Source organism: Rhinoderma darwinii, chromosome 4 (genome assembly GCF_050947455.1).
Source record: "Rhinoderma darwinii isolate aRhiDar2 chromosome 4, aRhiDar2.hap1, whole genome shotgun sequence".
In the NCBI taxonomy this organism is placed as follows: domain Eukaryota; kingdom Metazoa; phylum Chordata; class Amphibia; order Anura; family Rhinodermatidae; genus Rhinoderma; species Rhinoderma darwinii.
Genome location: NC_134690.1, coordinates 265,592,874 through 265,619,839, shown reverse-complemented (window position 1 = coordinate 265,619,839; position 26,966 = coordinate 265,592,874). Strand labels below are relative to the sequence as shown.

Here is a 26,966-nt window from a genome sequence, read left to right as displayed (position 1 = left end):
TAGATGCTGCCACAGTGCCCTCTGTAGATGCTGCCACAGTGCCCTCCGTAGATGCTGCCACAGTGCCCTCCGCAGATGCTGCCACAGTGCCCTCCGCAGATGCTGCCACTTTGCCCTCTGCAGATGCTGCCACATTGCCCTCTGCAGATGCTGTCACAGTGCCCTCTGAAGATGCTGCCACAGTGCCCTCTGCAGATAATGCCACACCCCCCCCCCCAGTAGATAGCTCCATTGGGGCTCCCTCTAGGAGTGGAATCCCCAGCCAGAGCGTTGCCGATGCTTTGGCTGGGGATTCCTCTGCTGTTGGAGCCCCTGACGTCACTGTCCATACACTGTGATGTCAGGGGATACTCCTGGATGGGAATGTGATATCAGGGGCAACCCCAGAGCCGGTGTCCCGGAGCAGAGCACTAGTATAGGCTCTGCGCCAGAACTCTGGGGAAGCCACTGACAACAGTGTCCATATATGGACAGTGATGTCAGGGGCTTGCCCAGAGCTGGGTTCCCGGAGCAGAGCAACTTCTAGCACTCTGCCTGGGATTCCAGCTCTGCTCCTGACATCACTGTCCATATATGGACATGGATGTCAGGGGCAACCCCAGAGCTGGAGTCCCGGGCAGAGCGCTAGTAGGCTCTTCCTGGGACTCCAGCTGTGCTCCTGACATCACTGGGACTCCAGCTCTGCCCGGGACTCCAGCTCTGGGGAAGCCTCAGACATCGCTGTCCATATGTGGACAGCGATGTCAGGGGATTCCACAGAGTCCCGGAGCAGAGCCGATACTAGCGCTCTGCACGGGACTCCGGCTCTGGGGAAGCCCCAGACATCGCTGTCAACATGAGGACAGCGATGTCAGGGGATTCCCCAGAGTCCCGGAGCAGAACCTATACAAGCGCTCTGCCTGGGACTCCAGCTCTGGGGAAGCCCCAGATAACGCTGTCCATATGTGGACAGCGCTGTCAGGGAATTCCACAGAGTGCCGGAGCAGAGCCGATACTAGCGGTCTGCTTGGGACTCCGCTCTGGGGAAGCCTCAGAAATCGCTGTCCATATATGGACAGCGATGTCAGGGAATTCCACAGTGTGCCGGAGTAGAGCCTATACTAGGGGTCTGCTCGGGACCCCGCTCTGGGGAAGACCCTGACACACTGTCCATATATGGACAGCGATTTCAGTGAATTCCACAGAGTCCCGGAGCAGAGCCTGTACTAGCGGCTGTGTCCCGCTGGCCGCAGATGACTGCCCCAGGGGCCGCATGCGACCCGCGGGCTGTGTGCTTGAGACCCCTGTACTAGATCATCTTTAATAATACCAGCCCAAAGCAGTACTCCACCTCCATCTTGCTGGCGTCTGAGTTGAAGTGGAGCTCTGTGCCCGTTAATGATCCAGCCACAGGCCCATCCATCTGGTCCGACAAGTTTCACTTATCAGTCCATAAAACGTTTGAAAAATCGGTCTTCATATATTTTTTGGCCCAGTCTTGACTTTTCAACTTATGTGTCTTGTTCTGTGGAGGTCGGGTTTCAGGCTTTCTTACTTTGGCCATGTCTCTGAGCACTGAACACCTTGTATTTCTGGGCACTCCAGGGAGGTTGCAGTTCTGGAATACGACAGCACAGGAGGATAATGGGTTCCTGGTTGCTTTACGTTTGATTCTTCTCAAAACTTTGTGTAATGTCCGTGGCTGCGGGCTGTCAGCTCCAACCTCATACTGACAGCCGCAGCCACGAGTCGGCAAGGACTGGCCCCAGCCTCCTCCTCAGGAGACGCCAGCGCTCGCGTACACTCACCTCTGCCGAAACCCGTAGGGTTGTACCTGCTCTTAAAGGGGCAGCGCGTGCACCGGACCTCATGGACGAACTTTGACCTGTGAGTACCCTGGACTATAAGAGGGGTCCAGCCCCCTAGTTCTATGCCTGTGTGTTGTTGTTGTCTATGCAAGTGGTCCCCTAGTGTTTCCTGCTCCCAGTGTTTCCCTTTTTCTGTTCCTGTACCTGTATTCCAATCTAGTGCCGTGCTTGTTATTGTCGTGCTGCGCTGGATACCACGCTTGTCTGCCTCCCCTCGCCTGACGTCCACCTGCTGCCACAGGTACCCTATATCCTATAGACTCAGACCTGCGCCCTGTTGGCCAGCTGCCTTACCGCCAAGGCGGTACGACCCAGTGGGTCCACAGACCCTCCGTGACACTTTGGCAGTTAATTTGCGTTTTTTTTTTTAGCTCAACATGTTTCTTGCGACACTGTTTACTATTTGCAATAAATTGTTTGATGGTTCTGTGATCACGCCCCAATATCTTAGGAATCTCAAGAGTGCTGCATCCGTCTGAAAGACTTTTAACAATTTTTTGCTTTTCAGAGTCAGTTAGATCTGTTTTTTGGACCATTTTGCCAGAGAAAAACAAGCTGCCTAATAATTATGCATACCTTGATATAGGGTCTTCATCTTCTTAGGTCACCCTCCCTCATTACACATCACCTGATATCCTTCAATCCAATAAGCAGTCAAGTTTATACAGCTTGGAGTTGGAAAATATGCATAAAAATGATATGGTCAAAATACTCACTTGCCTAACAATTGTGCACACAGTGTATGATGATCACAAATATGCATAATCATTGAAACTTGTTTATTCATATTTATTTCATTTGTCTAATTTTGTGTATATTTATCATGTTATTGTGTGTGTATGTCTTTCTGAATGGCCCAGTTACTCATGGATCATACCTCCCAACCCTCCCGGATTCAGCGGGACAGTCACGGATTCCAGCCGATGTCCCGCTGTCCCTGGCGGCCAGGGGTACTTCCCGCTGTCAGCTGTATCTGCGTCATTAGGACGCAGATACAGTTGAACCCAATGCTGAAACAGGGAACCATCAGCTCCGTGCTTCAGAATTAGTTAAGAGCGGAGGAGCAGAGGGAGCTCCTCCGCTCGCTGAGGACTCCCCGGGCACAGTTCTACTTTAAGTGCTGTGCTCGCGGTAGACCTTAACGTCACTGTCCATATATGGACAGTGACGTCAGTGACTACAGATTGAGTGGAATCTCCATTGCCGATGATCTGGCCGAGGATTCTGCTCCTAGAAGAAACCCCTGAGATCACTGTACATATATGGACACTGACGTCAGGGGCTCCTCCTGGAGCGGAATCTCCGGCCGGAGTCGGCAACCGGTATTCCGCTCAAGGAATGGGAGCATGATATTGTGTTGGCTTAACCTGGTGTATATGCGCGGGGATTGGGTGGGATTGGAGGCATGGCTTAAAAGAAAAAAAATTGCGCCTCTTCGGTTGTCCCTCTTTGTGATACTTGAAAGTTGGGAGGTACTGTATGGTTGGATTGCTTAGGAAATTAAATCTGAACACGGTGTATTATATGCTACAGCATACAAGTCACAATAATGAAGCCCCTATCCAGCAGCATCAGTGTTAAATTGAATTTAAACACCCCCATCCTTCTTGCGCTATCGCTGTCCTGGCTTCATTGTCATATATCTAAGTAGCAAAAGCTTCCTCCATCTGTTCAGGGAGCTTTGTAGTCGGGACTGAAAGGGAGGTGGATAGTGTCTGCATTCTGCAGGCACAGGGATGAGAGCAGATCAGGACAAGTACAGTAAGCTATCAGTCCTGTGTGAACATTCTTACATCCTTCAAAATCTGAACCCCCCTCCATTACTGTACTGCCCTTGGGCAGGGGAATAATAATGAACTCTTCTACTTCGTGGGGCTGGATGACAAACATCTATTTGCACAAAATAGTAATAAAATGTGTGTATGTGCATATACTGTATATGGTTTTATGTATGAAGGATGCAGCAGAGGAAGCAGCTACTGCAGCTGAGGCTATGTTCACACCTGCGTCGGAGGCTCCATTAGGGGCCTCCGTCGCAGATCCGGCAATGTTTGCCAGAGTTTACTAGAGACAATAACGCAGCATGCTGCACGGTTGTGTCCGGTAAAAGCACGGACACCCCGACGGAAAGCAGACAGAACCCATTAAAGTCGGCAACAACGGAACACACCAACGCAGGTGTGAACCCAGTCTTAGTGGGAAAAACTGCTTTAAAAACAAACTGAAAATGCAAGTGTGGGAGCTTGCTAGTGTGTTTTGAGCATAAAACAGATCTGACATATTTTTATGCTGCCCAGTCTGAGCGCAGCATAAAGAAGAGAGAGATACGATGATTTCAGTGTACTGTCGCTTATTAGTTATTAAAGGCTATGTACACCTTTGAATACATTTTTTGTACTAAAACCATGTGTTATAGTGTTTAATGCAACTTTGTAATTGTTTTTCATTTAAAAAATGTTTTACTTTTTGAGATACACGAGAAGCTGTATCTTGTGCTGAAACCCAATTCATTTGGTCAGTTGGATTGACGGCATCGGCGACCTGTTATCGATCACATCTAAGTTAATAAACCCCCACACTCCAGCCGCTGATTGACACCTTTTTCCTTATTAGGGTATGTTCACACGGCTTATTTTCGGCCAAAAAATCTGAAGCCGAACGCCTCCAAACATCTGCCCATCGATGTCAATGGGAAAAACGGCATTCTGTTCCGACGGGCCGTTTTTTTACCCCGGCCATTTTTTTTGGAGCCGTTTTTCATTGACTCTATAGAAAAACAGCTCCAAAAACGGCCGTAAAAAACAACAGGCCAGCATAAATAACTGACATATCGTTTTTAAGTATGTGACTTGAGATTAAGTGAGCTTATATTCAGGGAGCTTAAAATGGGGTTATTGTATTTATCCACTGTAAGTCGGCATTCACTTGTATAAATTTATTTGTTTTAAGTTATCTGTGCTATCCCTATTTATAAACCATGTGCTCCATTTCCATTTGTTTCTGTTTTGTAAGGTTTCCATTTCCTAGCATGAAAACAATAGCGTAGGACCAACATAAGAAAACACATTTTAAGTTTGCCAAACAGCATGTGGCAGACTCCTCGAAACACATGGAAGAAGGTTCCCTGGTTAAAAAAGACTAAAATTTAACATTTCGGCCATCTTGGGAAATGCTATGTGTGGCGCAAACCAAACATTTTCCATCACCCTAAGAACACCATTTTCACAGTAAAGCATCATTCTGTGGGGATGTTTTTCATTGGTAGTGTCTGGAAAACTGGCCAGGATTGAAGGAAAGATGGATGAAAGTGAATACAGGGCAGTTCTTGTGGAAAACTTGTTTGTCTGCCAGAGATTTGAAACTGGGATGGTGGTTCCCCTTTCAGCACAACAATGACCCTTGACATACTGCTAAACTACACTGGAATGGTTTAACAGGAAACGTTTAATTGTCTTTTAATTGTCCAGTCAAAGCACAATCCAATTGAGAATCTGTAAAATAAGACTGTTGCACACCAATCCAACCCATCTAACTTGAAGGAGTTGGAGTCGTTTTTCCTGGAAGAATGGGCAAATATCCCAGTGTTTTGATTTGCTAAACTAATAGAGACATACCCCAAGAGACTTGCATTTTTGTAGTAAAAGTTGAATCCACAAAGTATAGACTTTCAGAAATTAATACATATGCACATTAGAGTTCTCTGTTTTTGTCTTCATTATTGGTTGTATCACCCCCCCAAAATTACACCCCCCCCCACCACACACCAAACAGCCATAACATAAAACCACCTTGTACATTGTATAGGTTCTGCTCGTGCCTCTAAAAGAGCTCTGACCTGTCAAGGTATTAACTCCGCAAGACCTCTGAATGTGTCCTATGGTATCTGGCATCAAGACGTTAGCGGCAGATCCTTTAAGTAGCAGGGTGGATCCATGGATCGGACTTGTTATTCCCACACACATTAAGAGATGATTGATCGGTTTGAGATATGGGGAATTTGGAGGACAACACCTTAAACTCTTTGTTATGTTCCTCGAGCTATTCCTGAAAAATATTTGCAGTTTGGCAGGGTCATTCAGCTGAAAGAGGCAACTGCCAATAGTGAATACCGTTGCCATGAAAAATTGTATTTGGTACATCCATGTTTAGGTAGGTGGTACAGTATGTGTCATAGTAGCATACAGGACTCAGGCGAGAACATTGCCCATAGCTTCACACTGCCTTCGCTGGCTTGCCTTATGTCAGAGTGCATTCTGGTGCTATCGCTTCACCAGATTAGCGATGCACCTCGCCATCCACTTGATGTAAAAGAAAACGCAATTCCTCAGACCAAGCCACCTTCTTCCATTTCTCTATGGTCCAGTTCTGATGCTCACATGTCCATTGTAGGTGCTTTCGACAGTGTACAGGGTCAGCATGAACACTCTGACTGGTCTGGAGCTATGCAGGCCCATACTCAACAATCTGCGATTCACTGTGTGTTGACACCTTTCTATCATTGCCAGAATTTACCTTTTACAGCAATTTCTACTACAGTACCTCTTCTTTTTGATCGGACCAGACGAGCAAGCCTTTGATCCCCACGCACATCAATGATCCTTGGGTGCCCTTGACCCTGTTGTCAGTTCACCAGTTGTTCTTTCTTGGATTACTTTTGTTAGCTACTAACCACTGCATAACTGGAACACTCTACAAGACGTACTGTTTTGAAGACGCTCTGATACAGTCATCTGGCCATCACAATTTGGTCTTTGTCAGAGTTGCTCACATCCTTATTCTTGCCCATTTTTCCTACTTCCAACACATCAACTTCGATGCAAAAATATAGAAAACTCTGGAGAGCGGCTGTATTGAAGTTCAATGAAATGCAGTCAAATTAGCATGCAAATGGAATCGTATACACATGTGTGAGGATTGCCAGCTCCCCTCCGATCCTCATTCATTTTAAATATCACTCCCCTGGTCACTCTTTGTTTGAGGTAATGTGTTACTTCCATAGGAGGTGCGGCTGTGGATAGGGTTCAAATTATGAGTCACTTCCGGTGTGAGAAAGGACACATGGGAGCATAGATAGAGTGGTTTCAGGTTTTGTGTCACTTCCTGTAGGAGGAGCTAGATGTCAGATGCTGAAACGCAACATAGAGGTGTTGCAGATTTACATCACTTCTGGGTAGGGGAGGCGGGAATAAGGGGAAAGTGGGTATTTAAACATGCTAGTATATGACAGCTAATGATTCCTGATGAAGGGGGATGCCCCGATACGCGTGGAATGTTTGGCCATTTTATATTTGTTTTTATTTTCAAATGTTATTAAAATCACCCTTTTACTTCGATTGATGATTCTGCCTGCTGCATTACTGAAAGAGTGACCAGGGGAGGGATATTTAAAGTGAACGAAGATTGGAGGGGAGCTAGGTGCCTGGCTCTCCTCACACACGTGTGTACGATTCCATTTGCATGCTAATTTGAATGCATTGCATTGAACTTCAATACAACCGCTCCCCAGAGGTTTTTTCTATATTTTTGCATTGTTTATACGGAACCTGATAACGAAGAATTCCGGCAGGATTGGAGCGGCTGGAAAATAAGTTTATTTCTGTCTGCTTTGGATTATTTGTGGATAGTAACTTAGTTGCCACTCACAGAGAGTATGTTGGGAAAACATACTACTTTATATAAAAAAGCTAAATATTATTGTGGCTGGTATCTTTGCGCTCCTTCCTTTTTTCTGTTTGTTCTATAACTCATCAACTTCAAGAACTAAGGTTGGGTTCCCACAGTGCAGATTTGCTACAGATTTTGCTTGCGTTTTTTTAAGTCAAAACCAAGAACGCAACCTAAACAGAAGAAATATATAAATGAAAGGCTTTATAGCTCTGCTCTCCCGGATCCAATTCTGGTTTTGGCTTACAAAATGCAGGCAAAATCTGCAGCAAATCTGCTCTGTGGGAACCCAACCTTACTGTTCACTAGCTGCCTATGTAATGAGATAATCATTGTTATTCACTTCACCTGTCCGTGGTTTTGTTATGGCTGATATGGTAGCATTATTTGTGTACAGTATGTGGATATATTATTTATATATACACTATATATGTTATTGATTCACTATATGGACAAAAGTATTGTACCACCTCCCAAAATCTGCCGTATATAGGTCAGATGGGGGAGTATGGTGGGGGTTGACAGGCTAAGCCCGCTCTTTAGAACGAGCGTGTCGGCTGTCTGTAGCATCCGACACTTCATTGTAACGAACAGCATCCTGCTTGTTTAACCCCTTAGATGCTGTGGTCCAAAGCGAGTGCGGCATCTAAGCCGTCAGAAACAGGTCGGCATTGCATCACCAGCCCCCTCCCCCTCCCTGCATCGCAATCACAGGGTGCCAATGGTTGGCATGGCAGCCTGGAGGCCTAATGAAGGGACCCAGGTCTGCCATCTTTGTACTATGGCTTAATAGGAGACTGTCAGTATCACAATATACTGCAATACATATCATGATACACATCATGCAAGCTGGTTCAAGTTCCCTAGAGCAGCAGTCCCCGATGTTTTTTTTTTTTAACCAAGGACCAGTTTCATGCAAGACAAATTTTTCCACGGACTGGCGGGGAGGGGGCGAATTTGGGGTTTAGGGTCAGTTCACACGTTCCATTAATACTGCAGATTTTCTGCAACAAAATTAGTTGTGGAAAATCCGCAGCATAATACAATAGCAGCAAAGTGGATTAGATAGAACAAATCTCATTCACACGCTGCGTAAATAGTGAGCGGAAAAAACGCTCAGAAATTGACATGCGGTGCAGAGTTTTATTCCGCAGCTCATAAACTTTCTATTGAGTCCGTACTCCGAAAGCATCGATTTCCAGAAAAAGTTTTAGCGATTGGTGGGGGTCTCAGTGCTCAGATCCCCACCAATCAAAACTTCTGACATGTCACTATGACATGTCAGAAATTTGTAGAACGTTTAGTTACCCTTCAACTGTGTTTTACTTATTTTATTAGTCCCATAAGTACCAGTGATTGTTGGATCGCTTATATGACACACAGCAAAGCAATACTAATGCATTGCAGTATATAGTGTTTTTTTACCGCCTCTTGCATGTGTTAATAGTAGCACAAAGATGCCAGACTAGCCATGACATTCAAACGCACCCCACAATCGCGTCGCGAGGGTTGTGTCCCTCTTTTTAACGGCTTAAATGCTGCGGTCCCTATTGACTGCAGCATCTAAGGGGTTAAGCGAGAGGGTCCATAGTAATCTACGATTCCGCTCTTGCCAGTGAAATGTCGGCTGTAAGGCTATGTTCACGCAGGGCAGATACGCTCTGTAGAAGCACACAGCGTATCCGCCCTGAGCGTCGCAGGGAATCCTGTCCAAAAAACCGCACTAAATTGTGGAGTTTTTCGGGTGGAATGTCCGCTGCGGAAAACTGCACATAAAAAAATAATACTTACTTACGTAACCATGGCAATGCAACCCTCTGCAGGCTGGCCTCCTGGGATGACATCTCATCCCATGTGACCGCTGCAGCCTGGTAAGTATAAAAAAGAAAAATTCTGAGTTGAGTTTTTTGCTTAATTTTTTTGGTTTCGTTTATGATATAATTCTGGTGCATTTTTCTTAGTAAATCTCAAACAAGTGAGAACACTACAGTTTCCGTGCTTGTAACAATTTAGAGGCTGGCCTGCAAGACATCAAAGGGCTGGTCTCCTGGGATGACGCTTCATCCCATGTGACCGCTGCTGCAGCCAATCACAGGCTGCAGCGGTGTCCTGGGATGATATGTCATCCCAGGAGGCCGGCCTGCTAGTGGACCGGTTAAGTGCTGCAGCGGACATTCCGGCCGAAAAACTGCACCGGAATTCTCTGCAGCACACAGGGCGGATACGCTGCGTGCTATTACGCAGTGTATCTGCCCTGCGTGAACACTGCCATTTTGTGGATATTTTCATAGAAACTCCCCCCAGCTATTTGCTCCCCTCTCTTTTCTGTGCCTGAAAGGGGTTCACATATTGCATGGCCCTTTCCATTCACCTTGTGTGCTTCAGCCTCACAGCTGCAGGTCACGTTACAGGCAATGTTCCCTCTAAGTCTTGGCATCTTCTGAGCGGAGAAGTTAGGGATCAGGGCAAGTCTCCATCAATGGTGGGCGATCTGATAACCAAAAGTAATACCCCCCGTAAACGCTAATATAGCGACTAAATAAGAGGATAAAACTTATTTTAAATTAGTTTTAATTACTTTTTTAAATACTATAATATTACAAGTACAGCAGTAAAAAAGGCAACACCAATCATAGGCATCAATGAAAGAATCCCTCATTACAATACTGTCCCCTGTGTGTGGGAAAAAAACTAAAAAAGTGAACCATCTTATTTCTCTAGATGTAAATCATTATCTCTTTCTCCACTGGAAATAGACAAGGATGCAACAACAAAAACATTATCTGATGTGGAGAGAAGTAAAACAACCTAGTGGAACAAAAGATAAACAATTCTGTAGAACACGTCAATAAGTAGCACAAAAAGCTGCCAGCCAATAGAAATCTAACGGAGGCAGTGCTTGCCGATGCTGTGCCAGTACAACGGAACGTAATGACGGCCACATTGGGAGGAGACAGCATGCATACATACAGCAGGCATAGAGACGTGCTGTAAGGAGGGTTGACAACCTCCACTTCAGTCATTTCTGGACAACTGAGCTAAAATTCATGGACAGACCAACATTTTTACGGACACTTTACAAAATCATTACCTGTGCACTGTGCTAGTAGTGACTCACCAATCACAGCTCCGCTTGTAGCTTTCCCGCAATAACTTAGGTGACTTATTCCAGCTACGACTCGTCTCTGCAGAATTTAACACACAGACATGTTGGTTTCTCACTATTCCATCATCCTCCCCACCTATACCCCATCCTCTAAACAAACTCGTAATCCAGTGATCCAGATGGTAATAATGATCCCTCAGTGCTCAACACAATAAAAGTGCCCCCTCACTAACCAAGCCCCCTGCAGATAACACCACACACAGCCCCTCTTGTAGATAGCCACACAGCTCCCTCTTGTAGATAGCCACACAGCTCCCCCTTGTAGATAGCCACACAGCTCACCCTTGTAGATAGCCACACAGCTCCCCCTTGTAGATAGCCATACATCCCCCCTTGTAGATAGCCACCCAGACCTTACTTGTAGATAGCCACACAGCCCCCCTTGTAGATAGGCACACACAGCCCCCTTGTAGATAGCCACACACAGCCCCTTTTAGATAGCCACACACAGGCCCCCTTGTGGATAGCCACACAGCCCCCCTTGTAGATAGCCACACACAGCCCCCCCTTGTAGATAGCCACACACAGCCCCCCCTTGTAGATAGCCACACACAGCCCCCCCTTCTAGATAGCCACAAACAGCACCCTCCTTGTAGATAGCCACACACAGCTCCCCTTGCAGATAGCTACACACAGCCCCCTTGTAGATAGCCACACACAGCCCCCCTTGTAGATAGCCACACACAGCCCCCCTTCTAGATAACACCCCCCTTCTAGATTGCGCTCCCTATTCCCTTGCAAGTAGCGGCGCACAGCCTCCCCCCTTCCCGTGTACTTAGTGCATACAGAGCGGAGAGTGGTAGCCTACCGCTACAACTTTCTGCACTGCCTGACACAACTCACCGTCAGGAGGAGGAGGTGGTCATGCGGCGAAACATAACTTTTGTCTGGGGTCGGTGATGGCACAGGACTGGACCAGTTCAGTCACCTGACCTCATGTCAGGTGACTAGATTGGTCCACTCCCGGCACCATCCTCACTTGTCAGCGGTCGGCCTGCAGATTTTCACTTGTCAGCGGACGGCCTGCATGCCGTCTCTGATACTCTGGGCTATGTCCTCCCTCTCTCACCTCCCTCTCTCACCTTCCGGGACTTCTCAATGGGTGGCCGCTCCGTGAAGGTGAGTGAGGGAGGAGATTGAGGAACTTCCGCCTGCCGCACTGACAGTGCGCAGGCTTTAAAGTTCAGTGGGCGGGAGGGCCGTGGAAAGTGCGCGGCCACGCACCTTATAGGGAACATTGCTTACAGGTAGTTCACGGATGAACCTCAATCGTGAAAAACGGTTATCTTGACTCTGATAACTTGTTGCAGCGTGATATCACACAACAAACTCCATTGAAAAAGTCAAGTTAAAGTTTCTTGCCACTGTGTATTTAATGCGTTAAAAGTCACGCTAAAGGTGGCTACATCTGTACTGTAAGGCTGGGTTCCCACGGGTATGATACGCTGCATAAAAGTACACAGCGTATCCAACCTTGAGCCCTAAGCGAATTACACCCAAAAAACTGCACCAAATTTTGGTGCAGGTTTTTGAGTGGAATCTCTGCTGCGGAAAGCAATGGTTAAGAAAATAAAAAAAGGTCATACCTTCCCCCGGCCGTAGTCATGGCGACGCGTCCCTCCATTGTCCTTGCAGTCTGGCCTCCTTGAATGACGTTGCAGCCCATATGATCGCTGCAGCTTGTGATTGGCTGCGGCAGTCACATGGAATGAAACGCCATCCCAGGAGGCTGGGCTGCACTCACTTCAGTGGAATGCGTCACTATGTCAATGGCTGGGGGTTAGTTTAAGCTTTTTTATAATTAATTTGAAATAAAAAAAGGCTTTTTTTTCTTGTCATTTGCGTTTTTTTTGCAGCGGAATCGCATCTTTTCCGCCCCAAAAGTCGCAACACTTGGCTATATGTTGCAGGTCTTACCTCCTTATTGAATTTAGTAGGGGAAAACCGGAACAGAAGAGCAATGAATACGCAGCATAAATTGACATGCTGCCGATTTCAATTCTGCACCGCAGGTCAATTTCTGAATGTTTTTGCTGCAGATATTTTCTGCAGCGGGTGCATAAGATTTCTTCAAATCTCACTCACTATGCTGCTACTGTAAATGCTGTGGAATTCCGGCACAGAATTCCGTTTTGGAAATTCTTTTTTTTATGCCGTTTTAGAGGTCCTATAGAGAAGCCTATGGGAAAAATGGCTGGAAAAAAATGCAATACCCAGAGAATGCTGCGTTTGGAAAAAACGCTACTGACCAAAAAATTGCCTCAAAAACGGCACAAACCAAAACACAGTTGTGTGTAGTGCATTTGATATTATAAAAACAAATGGTCCAAATTAAACTATTTGTCTTTAAAGAGGCTCTGTCACCAGATTATAAGTGCCCTGTCTCCTACATAATCTGATCGGCGCTGTAATGTAGATAACAGCAGTGGTTTTTATTTTGAAAAACGATCATTTTTGAGCAAGTTATGAGCTAGTTTAGATTTATGCTAATGAGTTTCTCAATGGACAACTGGGCGTGTTTTTACTTTTTACCAACTGGGTGTTGTACAGAGGAGTGTGTGAGGCTGACCAATCAGTGACCAATCAGTGACCTACACTTCTCATTGTTCCAGCCCAGCATGATCCACAGCACAGTGTGATTGTGCAGTGAAAGAAGTAAACACGCCCAGTTGCTAAAAACACAAGACACGCCCAGTTGGAAATAAGAGAAAACACTCCCAGTTGTCCATTAGAAAGGCTCATTTGCATAAATATAAAATTGCTCATAACTTAGCCAAAAATTATCTTTTTTAAAAAAAAAAAAAACTTTACTGTTATCTACATTGCAGCGCCGATCACATGCAATAGGAGATAGGGATTTGATAATCTGGTGACATAGCCTCTTTAAGACAAGATTACAGTTAGGCCAGGATCACACACAGTCTTTATGTAGTTTTTGTGGCAGTTTTTGGCTCAGTTTTTTTAGCCAACGTCAGAAGTGCATCTAAAAGGAAAGGTATAAAGAAAAGACTGATGCATGGGTGGGGGGAGAAACAGAATGTGGGGAGAGGACTAGACAACAAGATAAGGAGATCCTTTCGTTACAAAACATCAGTGTAAATAAAAAGGCCCGATTCATGTCAAATCACATTTCTGATAATAAAAGTGAAAAACTGACAGGCAAGTTAAAGTGTATGTTCACAAATGCCAGAAGTCTAGCAAGTAAAATGGGGGAGCTGGAGGCCTTGATACTGGAAGAAAATATAGATATAGTTGGTGTTGCTGAAATATGGCTGGACTCTTCACATGACTGGGCTGTAAATCTACAGGGTTTTACACTTTTTCGGAAAGACAGGACAAATAGGAAAGGTGGTGGTGTATGTCTGTAAGTGATATGAAGGCGAGTGTGAAAGAGACAATAGTGGGTGAAGACTGTGAGGAGGTTGAAACCTTGTGGGTGGAACTAGAAAGGGAGGTAAACACTGAAAAAATTACTTTTGGTGTAATCTATAGACCCCCCAATATAACTGAGGAGATGGAAGGTCAGATATATAAACAGATGGAGCAGGCTGCACAGGCGGGTACTGTAGTGATAATGGGAGATTTTAATTTCCGGGATATTAATTGGTGTCATGGTTCGGCTTCAACTGCAAAGGGGAGACATTTCCTCAACCTGTTGCAGGAAAATTTTATGGGCCAGTTTGTGGAAGACCCGACTAGAGGTGAAGCTCTGTTGGATCTGGTCATTTCTAATAATGCAGATCTTGTTGGGAATGTCAATGTTCGTGAAAACCTCGGTAACAGTGATCATAATATAGTTACATTTTACCTATACTGTAAAAAACAAACGCAGGCTGGGAGGGCAAAAACATTTAATTTTAAGAAAGCCAATTTCCCCAGGATGAGGGCGGCAATTCAGGATATAGACTGGGAAGAACTAATGTCAAATAATGGAACAAATGATAAATGGGAGATTTTCAAATCTACTTTGAGTTATTATAGTGCAAAATGTATTCCTATAGGTAACAAGTATAAACGACTCAAATTAAACCCCACATGGCTTACACCTTCTGTGAAAGGGGCAATACATGACAAAAAAGGGCATTTAAAAAATACAAATCTGAGGGTACAGCTGTAGCCTTTGTAAAATATAAAGAGCTTAATAAAATCTGTAAAAATGTAATAAAATTAGCAAAAATACAAAATGAAAGGCAGGTGGCCAAGGATAGTAAAACAAATCCTAAAAAATTCTTCAAGCATATAAATGCAAAAAAGCCCAGGTCTGAACATGTAGGACCCCTAGATAGTGGTAATGGGGATTTGATCACAGGGGATCAAGAGAAGGCAGAGTTACTAAATGGGTTCTTTAGCTCTGTATATACAACTGAAGAAGGAGCAGCTGATGTAGCCGGTGCCAGTGCTGTTAATATATCAGTTGATATACTGAATTGGATGAATGTAGAGATGGTCCAAGCTATATTAAATAAAATAAATGTGCACAAGGCCCCGGGACCAGATGGGTTACACCCTAGAATTCTTAAAGAGCTTAGTTCAGTTATTTCTGTCCCCCTTTTCATAATATTCAGAGAATCTCTAGTGACTGGTATAGTGCCAAGGGACTGGCGCAGGGCAAATGTGGTGCCTATTTTCAAAAAGGGCTCTAGGTCTTCCCCAGGTAATTATAGACCAGTAAGCTTAACATCCATCGTGGGGAAAATGTTTGAGGGGCTATTGAGGGACTATATACAGGATTATGTGACAATAAATAGCATTATAAGTGACAGCCAGCACGGTTTTACTAAGGACAGAAGTTGTCAAACTAACCTAATCTGTTTTTATGAAGAGGTGAGCAGAAGTCTAGACAGAGGGGCCGCTGTGGATTTAGTGTTTTTGGACTTTGCAAAGGCATTTGACACTGTCCCCCATAGACGCCTAATGGGTAAATTAAGGACTATAGGTTTAGAAAATATAGTTTGTAATTGGATAGAGAATTGGCTCAAGGACCGTATCCAGAGAGTTGTGGTCAATGATTCCTACTCTGAATGGTCCCCAGTTATAAGTGGTGTACCCCAGGGTTCAGTGCTGGGACCACTATTATTCAACTTATTTATTAATGATATAGAGGAAGGGCTTAATAGCACTATTTCTATTTTCGCAGATGACACCAAGCTATGTAATATAGTTCAGACTATGGAAGATGTTCATGAATTACAGGCAGATTTAAACAAACTAAGTGTTTGGGCGTCCACTTGGCAGATGAAGTTCAATGTAGATAAATGTAAAGTTATGCATCTGGGTACCAACAACCTGCATGCATCATATGTCCTAGGGGGAGCTACACTGGCGGATTCACTTGTTGAGAAGGATCTGGGTGTACTTGTAAATCATAAACTCAATAACAGCATGCAGTGTCAATCAGCTGCTTCAAAGGCCAGCAGGATATTGTGGTGTATTAAAAGAGGCATGGACTCGCGGGACAGGGATGTAATATTACCACTTTACAAAGCATTAGTGAGGCCTCATCTAGAATATGCAGTCCAGTTCTGGGCTCCAGTTCATAGAAAGGATGCCCTGGAGTTGGAAAAAATACAAAGAAGAGCAACGAAGCTAATTAGGGGCATGGAGAATTTAAGTTATGAGGAAAGATTGAAAGAATTAAACCTATTTAGCCTTGAAAAAAGACGACTAAGGGGGGACATGATTAACTTATATAAATATATTAATGGCACATACAAAAAATATGGTGAAATCCTGTTCCTTGTAAAACCCCTTCAAAAAACAAGGGGGCACTCCCTCCGTCTGGAGAAAAAAAGGTTCAAGCTGCAGAGGCGACAAGGCTTCTTTACAGTGAGAACTGTGAATCTATGGAATAGTCTACCGCAGGAGCTGGTCACAGCAGGGACAGTAGATGGCTTTAAAAAAGGGTTAGATAATTTCCTAGAACAAAAAAATATTAGCTCCTATGTGTAGAAATTTTTCCTTCCCTTTTCCCTTCCCTTGGTTGAACTTGATGGACATGTGTCTTTTTTCAGCCGTACTAACTATGTAACTATGTAACTATCTGCTGTCCTTTGTGTCCACTCCTGTGTTTGGCTCAAAAAAACTGAGCCAAATACTGCCACAAAAACTGCATGAAAACTGTGTGTGTGATGCTGGCAATATAATAAAGTTGCCGCTGCTTATCAATAAAAGTTCTGATTACCCTCTACCCATATATTTTATGGAGACTGCACCAAGTCTACACTACAGGAAACTTTCTTTCTGGCGCCACTGCATTCACAAACTAGTCTCACAGCAAAGACTGGTTGTTAATGTGAAAGCTCCTTACAGTTGGCTGCAAATAAGAAGCTTTCTAAATGGCTCCGCTGAACGCAAGTATAGTGCCATGGCGCTCCTCTCCCTCTTTAGTAAGGCCTGTACTGAAGAGGGAGAGGAGCGCCATGGCACTATTAGGGTCAGTTCACTCGTTGCGTAAACACTGTGGATGTTCCACAATGGAATTCGTTGCGGAAAATCCGCAGCACAATACAGTGGCAGCAAAGTGGATGAGATAGACAAATCTTGTCCACACGCTGCGTAAATACTGAGCGGAAAAAACGCTCAGAAATTGACATGCAGTGCGGAATTTTATTCCGCAACATGTCAATTGTATTTGCGTAAAACGCTGCTTATTTGTTGTGGGTTTTCCACATTGAATTCAATGGGGAGGTAAAACCCGCAACAAACAGCAGCTGTTGCGTTTTTTTGTGGCAGAAACGCAACTCAGAAAAAAATAAAATATCTTATACTTACCTAGAAGTCTGTGTTCCTTCCTCCAGGCAGGCCTCCTGGGACTATGTTTTATCCCATGTGACCGCTGCAGCCAATCACAGGCTGTAGCGGCGGCTGTAGCGACTTTTCATCGCAGGAGACAACTGCAGCCAATCACATGAGATAACATGTCATCCTAGGAGGCCGGCCTGGATGACGTCAGAGAGTCAGCCTCTTGGGATAACGTTTCATCCCATGTGACCGCTGCTGCAGCCAATCACAGGCTCAACATCGTCCCAGTAGTCCGGCTTGCTAGCAGGCCAGCTAAATACTGCAGTTTTCCGCAGTGGACATTCCGGGCGAAAAACGGCACCACAGTTTGGTGTGGTTTTTCGGCCAGAATTCCCAATGGCCACCGGGGCGGATAGGCAGTGTAATTTTACACCGCGTATTGGCCCCCGACCAAATGAAATACAGTTTCATGCATAGAAATACACATGCAACTGTTTTTAAAACGTGAAATTGCCTTTACAGGTGTTATTGATCTGATAACATGCATTATTGAATTTTATTGCTGTAACTAGTTATTTACTTTTAATCAGAGTTTGAAAACGGTTTGACAAACCTTTGCTATGTATAAACCATGACATTTAATTTATCTTTTATTTTTATTTATTTAGCGGTTTTGAAAATGGACTATTCGGTGGTTGATTTAGAAACTCTTCAAGCTTTATATGAAAATGTAAGTATAGTTTACAAAGTTATAACCCAGTTAAATCGTGACTTGATGTTTATTTACGTTTGAAAAAAAAAAGGACAAAAGCAGAACAAAAACGTATTCAACTTGAGCTTTTGATGGTGCAAATTGACATGACCCATCACTTCCTAGTCTCTGATATCCATTGGTTTAAAGGGGTATCTGACTGCAGCGTGTCCCATTCCAAAAGGTATCAAACGTATACATTTTACCACTTAAGGACCAGGCCCATTTTAGTTTCTTCCTCCACGCCTTCCAAGAGCCCTAACTTGTAAATTTTTTCATCAATGTAGCGGTGTGAAAGCTTATTTTTTTGCAGACAAGCTGTAGTTTTTATTGGCACAATTTGAAGTACCATATAATGTACTGGAAACTTTAAAAAAAATTCTTTGTGGGGTGAAATTGAAAAGAAAACTGTGATTCCTTTTTTGTTTTTTTGTATCTTGTTTTTACTTCTTTTACCGGGAGAGAAAAAACATAACTTTATACTTTGGGTCAATACGATTATAGTGATACCAAATTTATATAGTTTATTTGATCTTTTAATACTTTTACGAAATAAAATCTATTTGTTTAAATAATTAATTGTTTTGTGTCACCGTATTCTGAGAGCCAAAACTGGTTTATTTCCATCGTATGAGCCGTATGAGGGCTTATTTTATGTGGGGATAGGCTGTAGTTTTTATTGGTACCATTTTTTGGTACATACGAATTCTTTATCCCTTTTTATTTCATTTTTTTTAGACCTGAGGTGACCAAAAAACACCAATTCTGGTATTTATTTATTTTTTTATGGCGTTTACCCTGCGGGTTAAATGTTATATTGTTAGGGTATGTTCACACGCAGTGACCAAAAACTTCTGAAAATACGGAGCTGTTTTCTGGCGAAAACAGCTCCTGATTTTCAGACGTTATTTTACCAACTTGCGGTTTTCGCGGCGTATTTTAGGGACGTTAATGAAGCTGTTTTTCAATGGAGTCAATGAAAAACGGCTCTAAAAACGTCACAAGAAGTGAAATGCTCTTCTTTTTCGCGGGTGTCTTTTTACGTGCCGTATTTTGACAGCGACGCGTAAAATTACACCTCGTGGGAACAGAACATCATAAAACCCATTGTAAACAATGGGCAGATGTTTGTAGGCATAATGGAGCGGTTTTTTTCAGGCGTAATTCGAGGCGTAAAACGCCCGAATTACGTCTGAAAACACTGCGTGTGAACATACCCTAATAGTTTAGACTTTTACAAATACGACAATACCAATTATCCAATTATATTTTTTTAACATTACTTAAGAGGAAAAATGGGAGAAAATGTTGTTTAAAACTTTTTTTTGGACATTGCTAAAAATGAAGGTATTTTTAACAGATTTTATTAGGAGCAGAAAGATGGCAGACCTGGGGGCTTTTATTAGGCACCCAGTCTGCCATAACTTCCATCGGCACCGTGCGGTTACGTTACAGGGGTGGCACAATGGAGTAACAGAATACACAGCTGACACCTGCAGCGTATGGAGTGGAGTCAGCTCCTGAGCCCGCTCCATACTTCTGCCTCAGGGCTATGAAGTACAGTGGTCGTAATTGGGTCAATGTTTTCATAGTTCTTATTTAGTTTTTCTTTTTAAAAAACGATACCTTGTATATGCACCTTGTCAATTGTTTTATTCTTGTCTCTAATGGCAACGTCCTGTATATTTTCACAAAGTCTGTCTGAAATTGTGCAGTTGTTCACAAAGCATTCCTAGTCACTGTAAAGTATTCCTCAGGAACGTGCAAATGCATTTTTACCCATTTACAACTTCTTTATAAACACACACGTGCAAAGTCTTATGAAGCGCTGTGCACCGTGGAAATGTACTTTTAGGGGCATGACCACACGTGGCGGATTTCCTCCGCAACTGTCCGCATCAATGCCGCACAAAATCTGCGTTGCAGATTCTGCTGCGGATCTGCACAAAATGTGCAGTAAATTGATGCGGACTAGCTGCTGCGGACTGCGGGAAAAGTGCTTCCCTTCTCCCTATTCAGTGCAGGATAGAGAGAAGGGACAGCACTTTCCCTAGTGAAAGTAACCGAATTTCATACTTACCGGCCGTTGTCTTGGTGACGCGTCCCTCTTTCGGCATCCAGCCCGACCTCCCTGGATGACGCGCCAGTCCATGTGACCGCTGCAGCCTGTGCTTGGCCTGTGATTGGCTGCAGCCGTCACTTAGACTGAAACGTCATCCTGGGAGGCCGGACTGGAGACAGAAGCAGGGAGTTCTCGGTAAGTATGAACTTATATTTTTTGACAGGTTGCTGTATATTGGGATCGGTAATCACTGTCCAGGGTGCAGAAACAGTTACTGCCGATCGCTTAACTCTTTCAGCACCCTGGACAGTGACTATTTACAGACGTCTCCTAGCAACGCTCCCGTCATTACGGGAGCCCCATTGACTTCCTCAGTCTGGCTGTAGACCTAGAAATACATAGGTCCAGCCAGAATGAAGAAATGTCATGGCAAAAAAGCAAGACGCATCCGCAGCACACATAACATGTGCATGACAGCTGCGGACTTCATTGCGGAATTTAGAATCTCCATTGAAGTCAATGGAGAAATTCCGCCATGAGTCCGCCACTGCTCCGCAACAGACAGAGCATGCTGCGGACACCAAATTCCGCTCCGCAGCCTATGCTCCGCAGCGGAATGTTACGCATCGTCTAAACGAACACTTCTAAATAGAAGTGGAAGTCAATGCAGAAACGGCTCCGCTGCGGATTAACGCTGCGGAGTGTCCGCAGCGGAATTTAAGTGAAATTCCGCCACGTGTGAACCCAGCCTTGAAGCTTGTTCACACTGAGTTTTTTTTGCATGTTTTTTGACGCAGCCTCCCATTGATTTCAGACGGAATTTTGAGGCAGAATTTGCTGCCTGCAAAATACTCTGTGTGAACATGCCCATACAGGTACATGACAGGAGCAGTTTTTCTGTGACGTGTGTGTCAGACTGCAGTGGAAATGATCTAATCAGAGAGAAGAGGCACTTGTGAACGTGCTTTGAGAAAAGACTACAACAGAGAATTCTGGGTTTAAAAATTAATTACGCCAATTCTATACCCCTTTTATTTCCCCCTGTCCTTTGCGTTTTTAGTGTTTCAATTCCCAGGCACTTGTGTGAGTTAATTCCCCCATGATTCGTCTTGAGAGGGTTAGCCTAGGGCTAGACTTAGACTTTGCATTGATCCCTACAAACATTTGCGCTTCATACAAATGCATTGTGTAGCTTGAACATTTTCAAAATCGCTTCTGTCAAGCAAGACGCTAGCAACTTATGTTTTTTAACCCACTGATAGGATTTTTTAGCGATTTAAAAATATAAAAGCTACTTTTTTCCATAGAGTAATATGAAAATAGTTTGGAAAATCTCTTAAAAATCGCTTGATAAGGTTTAATTACTTTCTAGAAAAAAGACTTGAGCATTGTTCACACAGTACAGGATTGCTGCAGATTTTGCATTTATTTTTTAAACCAAAACCAGTAACGGAACCTAAACAATAGAAATATATAAAGGAAGGCTTTAGAATGTCTCCTCTTCTGGATTAAATTCTTGTTTTTGTTAAAAAACCGCAATCAAAACCTGCAACATATCTACACTGTGTCAACAAGACGCTATGCATACAGTGTGTGTTGTGAGAAGATATATATACATATATTAGGGTGAACAAGAATACATAACTAGGTTACAAGAACTACCTGTACTACCTGGATATCCGATAACTATGCATTTAACGTAAGAAGGAAATGAGGCAAGATCTAAGATGTATTTCATAAAAGTCATATTAGAAAAAGAGTTATAGATCACATAGTTACAGCAACACCAAATGATAGAATACAATATATCCAGTTATGAACATACCAATTAATGGTGTGATTCCTGTAACTGAAGATAAGGCCTCATGCACACGACCGTGTTTTTGCGGCCGCAATTCCCCCGAAAATCCACGGGAGAATTGTGGCCCCATTCTTTTCTATGGGGCCGTGCACACGACCGTAGTTTTTGCGGTCCGTGCACGGCCCGGGAGCCCGGACCGCAGAAAGAACGGGCATGTCTTATTACGGCCCGGTTCTGCGGTCCGGGCTCATTGAAAACAATGGCCGTGGCCATGTGCATGTCCCGCGATTTGCGGGCGGCCTGCGGCTGACAGTCCGCTGACAGACCGCAGCCGGCCGACCCGAAAATCACGGCCGTGCACACGGCTACGGTCGTGTGCATGAGGCCTTAGAGTGGAGAAGTCATACATGTACAGTATAAATACATGTATAAATCTATAAATTTCCCCCAATTATGATATTATTGAAATGATTGGTAAAGAGGCTAAGTTAGAACCTGAGGTAGCCATATAACGTGACGAGGCCTTCCTTTGGGATTGGATGCTAGGTAGTTTATGCAATTTGAGAGCAAATAGATACTCCAGGTCATAGTATTGCCTCACTAGACATAGAGTTTCTGTAGAAACAAAGGGATGGCTACCATTTTCTATGACCTTTCAATAATGATGTGACTGACCATCGTCCTCACTTCAGCCGGGACTATGTCCATGTTCCAAAAGTATAAAGCGAGAGCATCCTGCAAGCTGAAATGATAGAAATCAAGTTAAAAAATATCTGGCCCGTAAAAGTGCACTTTTGGGCACTGCCACCACACGTGGAGATACGTTTCTTTAAGACGGCAGCCTTCCCAGCATAGTTCAAGCAAATTTGACTTGACTTTGTAAGTTGATAGGAAGTGAGATACCAGTGCATCACCAATTTATGACAAAGCTCCCAATGTTTCATGCCTTTCAAGATTAATTGAGTCCATTTGAAGGCCTTATACTAATCACTTAGGGGAAATGTAGACTTTAATGCAGTTTCCAATTTTTCACAGAAAGAAGGTTTATCTGATAGTGAACCTTTTACCTGGTGAGGTGGCCCCTGGCGGCCAATTCTAGGCAGGGACTAAGTAGAGAGGGGGACGCACATGCGGCTCTTTCCATTCAGTTGTACGGGAGCTACGAAAACACCCGAGCAATCGCCCCTATAGAACATAATGGAGAGAGCGCGCAGCCCCCTCTCGACTTAGTCCTCATTTAGAATCAGCAGCTTGTAGCCACCTCACCAGGCAAAACGGGGTCGGGTGATCGATGTAGGTGCTGGTCCCAGAGCTGGGATCCACATCTATCAGACATTTATGGCATATCCTGTGGATAGACCATACATTTCTAAGCTGTGAATAACCCTTTAAGTATGTTCCGTAGTTTATTCAAGCAAGGAGTGAGTTATTGGGATAATTAATGCATGGAACAAATACAGAATCATAAACTTGATTATAGCTACACTATATGGAAAAAAGTATTCACACCTCTTAATCGGGTGTTTCATTCAGTCCGTTTGCCACAGGTGTGTAAAACCAAGCACCTAGCAATGCAGTCTACCTTTAGGTTGTTCTAAAGAGCTCACCGAATATAAGCGTGGTACTGTGAAAGGATGCCACAGCTGTGACAAGTCATTTTGTGAAATTTGTTCCCTCCTAGATATTCCACGATCAACTGTAAATGGTGTTATTGCAAGTGTTCAGGAACCGCAGCAACTCGGCCACGAAGGGGCAGACATTGTAAACTTACAAAGCTGGGTCATCGAGTGCTCAGGCGCATGGTGCATAGAAGTTGCCAATGCTCTGCTGACTCAACAACTGCAGAGTTCCAAACCTCCTCAAGGCATTAACATCAGCACAAAAACTGCGCTGGGAGCTTCATGGCATGGGTTTCCATGGCCGAAGAGCTGCATGCAAGCCTAACTTCACTAAGCACTATGCCAACCGTCCGATGGAGTGGAGCAAGTCGCCACTTGACTCTGAAGTAGTGGAAATGTTTTCTAGAGTGACAACTCACCCTCCTCTACTCGACAGTTTAATGGACTAGTTTGGGTTAGGAGCCAACTGTAAAGTTTGGAGGAGAAGTGATAATGCTATAAGGGTGTGTTTTTCAGGAGTTGGCCTAGGCCCATTAGTTCCAGTGAAGGGAATACTTACTGCTTCAGCATACCAAGACATTTTGGACAATTGTATGCTTCCAGATTTGTGGAAACCGTATGGGAAAGGCCCTTTTGCTGTCCAAGAATTACTGTGCCCCAGTGCACAAAGCAAGGACCATAAAGGCATAGTTGGGTGAGTTTGGTGTGAAAGAACTTGAATGACCTGCACAGAGCCCTAACCTCAAACCCATAGAAAACCTTTGGAATGAACTAGAATGGCCCTCAGGTCCAACATCAGCGTCTGACCTCACAAATGCTTTTCTGAATGAATGGCCAAATATTCCCACAGACACACTCCAAAATCTTATAGAAAGCCTTCTCAGAAAATGGGAAGCTGTTTAAGATGCAAAAGGAGGGCCAACTGCATATTAATGACTATGGATTTAGAATGCAATGTAACAAAAGCTCCTGTAGGTGTAATGTGTCCTAATACTTTTGATCATATAGTGTATATGTGTACATGTGTACATGAGGAATACAGTCCTCCTGACCAATATATGACATTTTATATATATATATATATATATTTAAAAAAAAAAAAATATATATATATATATATATATATACATATATAATATGACCCCTCTATTTGCTCTAAGTCTCAGTTTTACCTGAGCTAGTGGGTGAAAACTCCTCGCTATCATGTCTGCAATACACTGCACACAGGGATGAGAAGAATTCTGCTCTCATATCTCTTCATATCACATATATAGAGGCTGCAGCACAGAGGACATTATACATCAGTAATGAGCAGTCTTTAGTCCAGACTGTGCTCGGATCTTCGTGACGGCACACAGCAATTGCAAAGGATAGGAAAAAACTATGAACCAGCGCTGATAGTTTTAAAAGGAAACGATGTTCCAATTTTATTCCAAATAAGTTTAATATTCCATAGTAAACAAGGGTGGTTGCAATGGTAGATGTGTCTACGCGTTTCGGACAACGCTCATGTCCTTACTCATGGCATATCATGAGTTACCACCAGCCTGTGTCTCCTCTCTGCTCCCCTCTCCATAGACTTCTATGATAACCATTTGTGAGTCTCTTTTTCTGCTCCCTCCTCTAGCACCCCCTCCAAAGACTTCTATGGACAGTGTGTCTGTCTTTCACTCTGCTCCATCCTCTTACTTCCCCTCCCCTCTATATAGACTTCTATGGGCAGCGTGTCTGTAATGATCTCTCCAGGCTCCCTCCTCCTGCTCCCCTGCCTTCTCCATAGATTTCTAAGGGCAGCGTGTCTGTGTCTTTCTCTGCCTCCTCCTCCTACTCCCCTCCCCTATCCATAGACTTATAGAAGCAGGCTGTGAAGAGACACACCACCACTTCCTGCAGTCCATCTCCCCTGCTCTGTATCTAGAAATAGAATTTGTTTAACAACAGGTGTTGGACAGCAGATTACAGAAAGGGAGACACCTAGTGGCAGTAACTTCACACAGACTTTGCATGGATAAAACAACAACATTTTAACAGTAAGCGTTTTGCAAAGTTGTTATGTTTGAGGTCGACATATATATATTTACACAGTCCTGGCCAAAAGTTTTGAGACTGATTCAAAATTTTGGTTTTCACAAAGTGTGCTCCTTCAGTTTTTATAGTGGTAAATGTCAGATACATGCAGGTCCCACCTCTGAAACCCGCACCTATCTCTAGAACGTGACCCCTAAACCCCATTCTACTACTCTGTGTTGTGGCTGACGCGTGCGATTCCCGACCATGTATTACGGAAATAACGTAGCTTGCTGAGCTAGGCTGTTTCTGTAAGTCCCATAGAACTAAATGGTAGTTACGGAAACAGTGTAGCTCGCATGCTACGCTGCTTCCGTAACTGACATTCACTACTATGGAGCTTACGGAAACAGCGTAGCTCAGCAAACTATGCTGTTTTCGTGATTCATGGTTGGAAATCACACTCTTAAGCCACAACACAGAGAATGGCGTTTAGGGAGCGCTGTTCTGGAGATAGGTGCGGGTCCCAGAGGTGGGACCCGCATCTATCTGACATTTTGCCTTGCGTCAAAAGGGCATTACAGGCAAGGACATTGCTGCTTGTAAGATTGCCCCGAAATCAACCATTTATCGGATCATCAAGAACTTCAAGAAGAGAGGTTCAATTGCTGTGAAAAAGGCTTCAGGTTGCCCAAGAAAGTCCATCAAGTGCCAGGACATCACCTAAAGAGGATTCGGCTATGGGATCGGTTCAACACCAGTGCAGAGCTTGCGCAGGAATGGCAGCAGCCAGGTGTCAGTGCATCTGCATGCACGGTGAGGCGAAGAGTTTTGTAAACTGGCCTAGTGTCAAAAAGGGCAGCCCACTTCTCTCCATGAAAAACATCAAGGACAAACTGATGTTCTGCAGGAAAAACAGGGATTGGACTCCAGAATATTGGGTAAAGTTATTTTCTCTGATGAAGCCCCCTTCAGACTGTTTTGGACATCTGGAAGAATGCTTGTCCGGGGAAGAAAAGGTGAGCGCTACCATGAGTCCTATGTCATGCCAACAGTAAAGCATCCTGAGACCATTCATGTGTGGGGTTGCTTTTAATCCAAGGGAGTGGGCTCACTCACAATTTTGCATAAGTAAACTTCCATGAATAAAGAATGGTATCTAAACATCCTCCAAAACAACTTCTCCCAACGATCCAGGAGCAATTTGGTATTGAACAATACCTCTGCATGCTTTATTTCTGATTCTCAGTTTTCTCTGAATTAGTGGGTGGAGCCTAACAGCTATCACGTCTGCCATACACAGCACAC

General features: G+C 44.1%; 1 protein-coding gene across 1 annotated transcript in view; it reads left to right on the top strand.

Moving 5' to 3' along the window:
- Positions 1–26,966, top strand: part of FMN2 (formin 2) — a 302,966-nt gene that overhangs the window by 116,522 nt on the left and 159,478 nt on the right. The window contains exon 8 of the mRNA XM_075862445.1: positions 18,087–18,148. Coding sequence (XP_075718560.1) covers positions 18,087–18,148 — 62 coding nt within the window. The remainder of the gene's footprint in view (positions 1–18,086; positions 18,149–26,966) is intronic.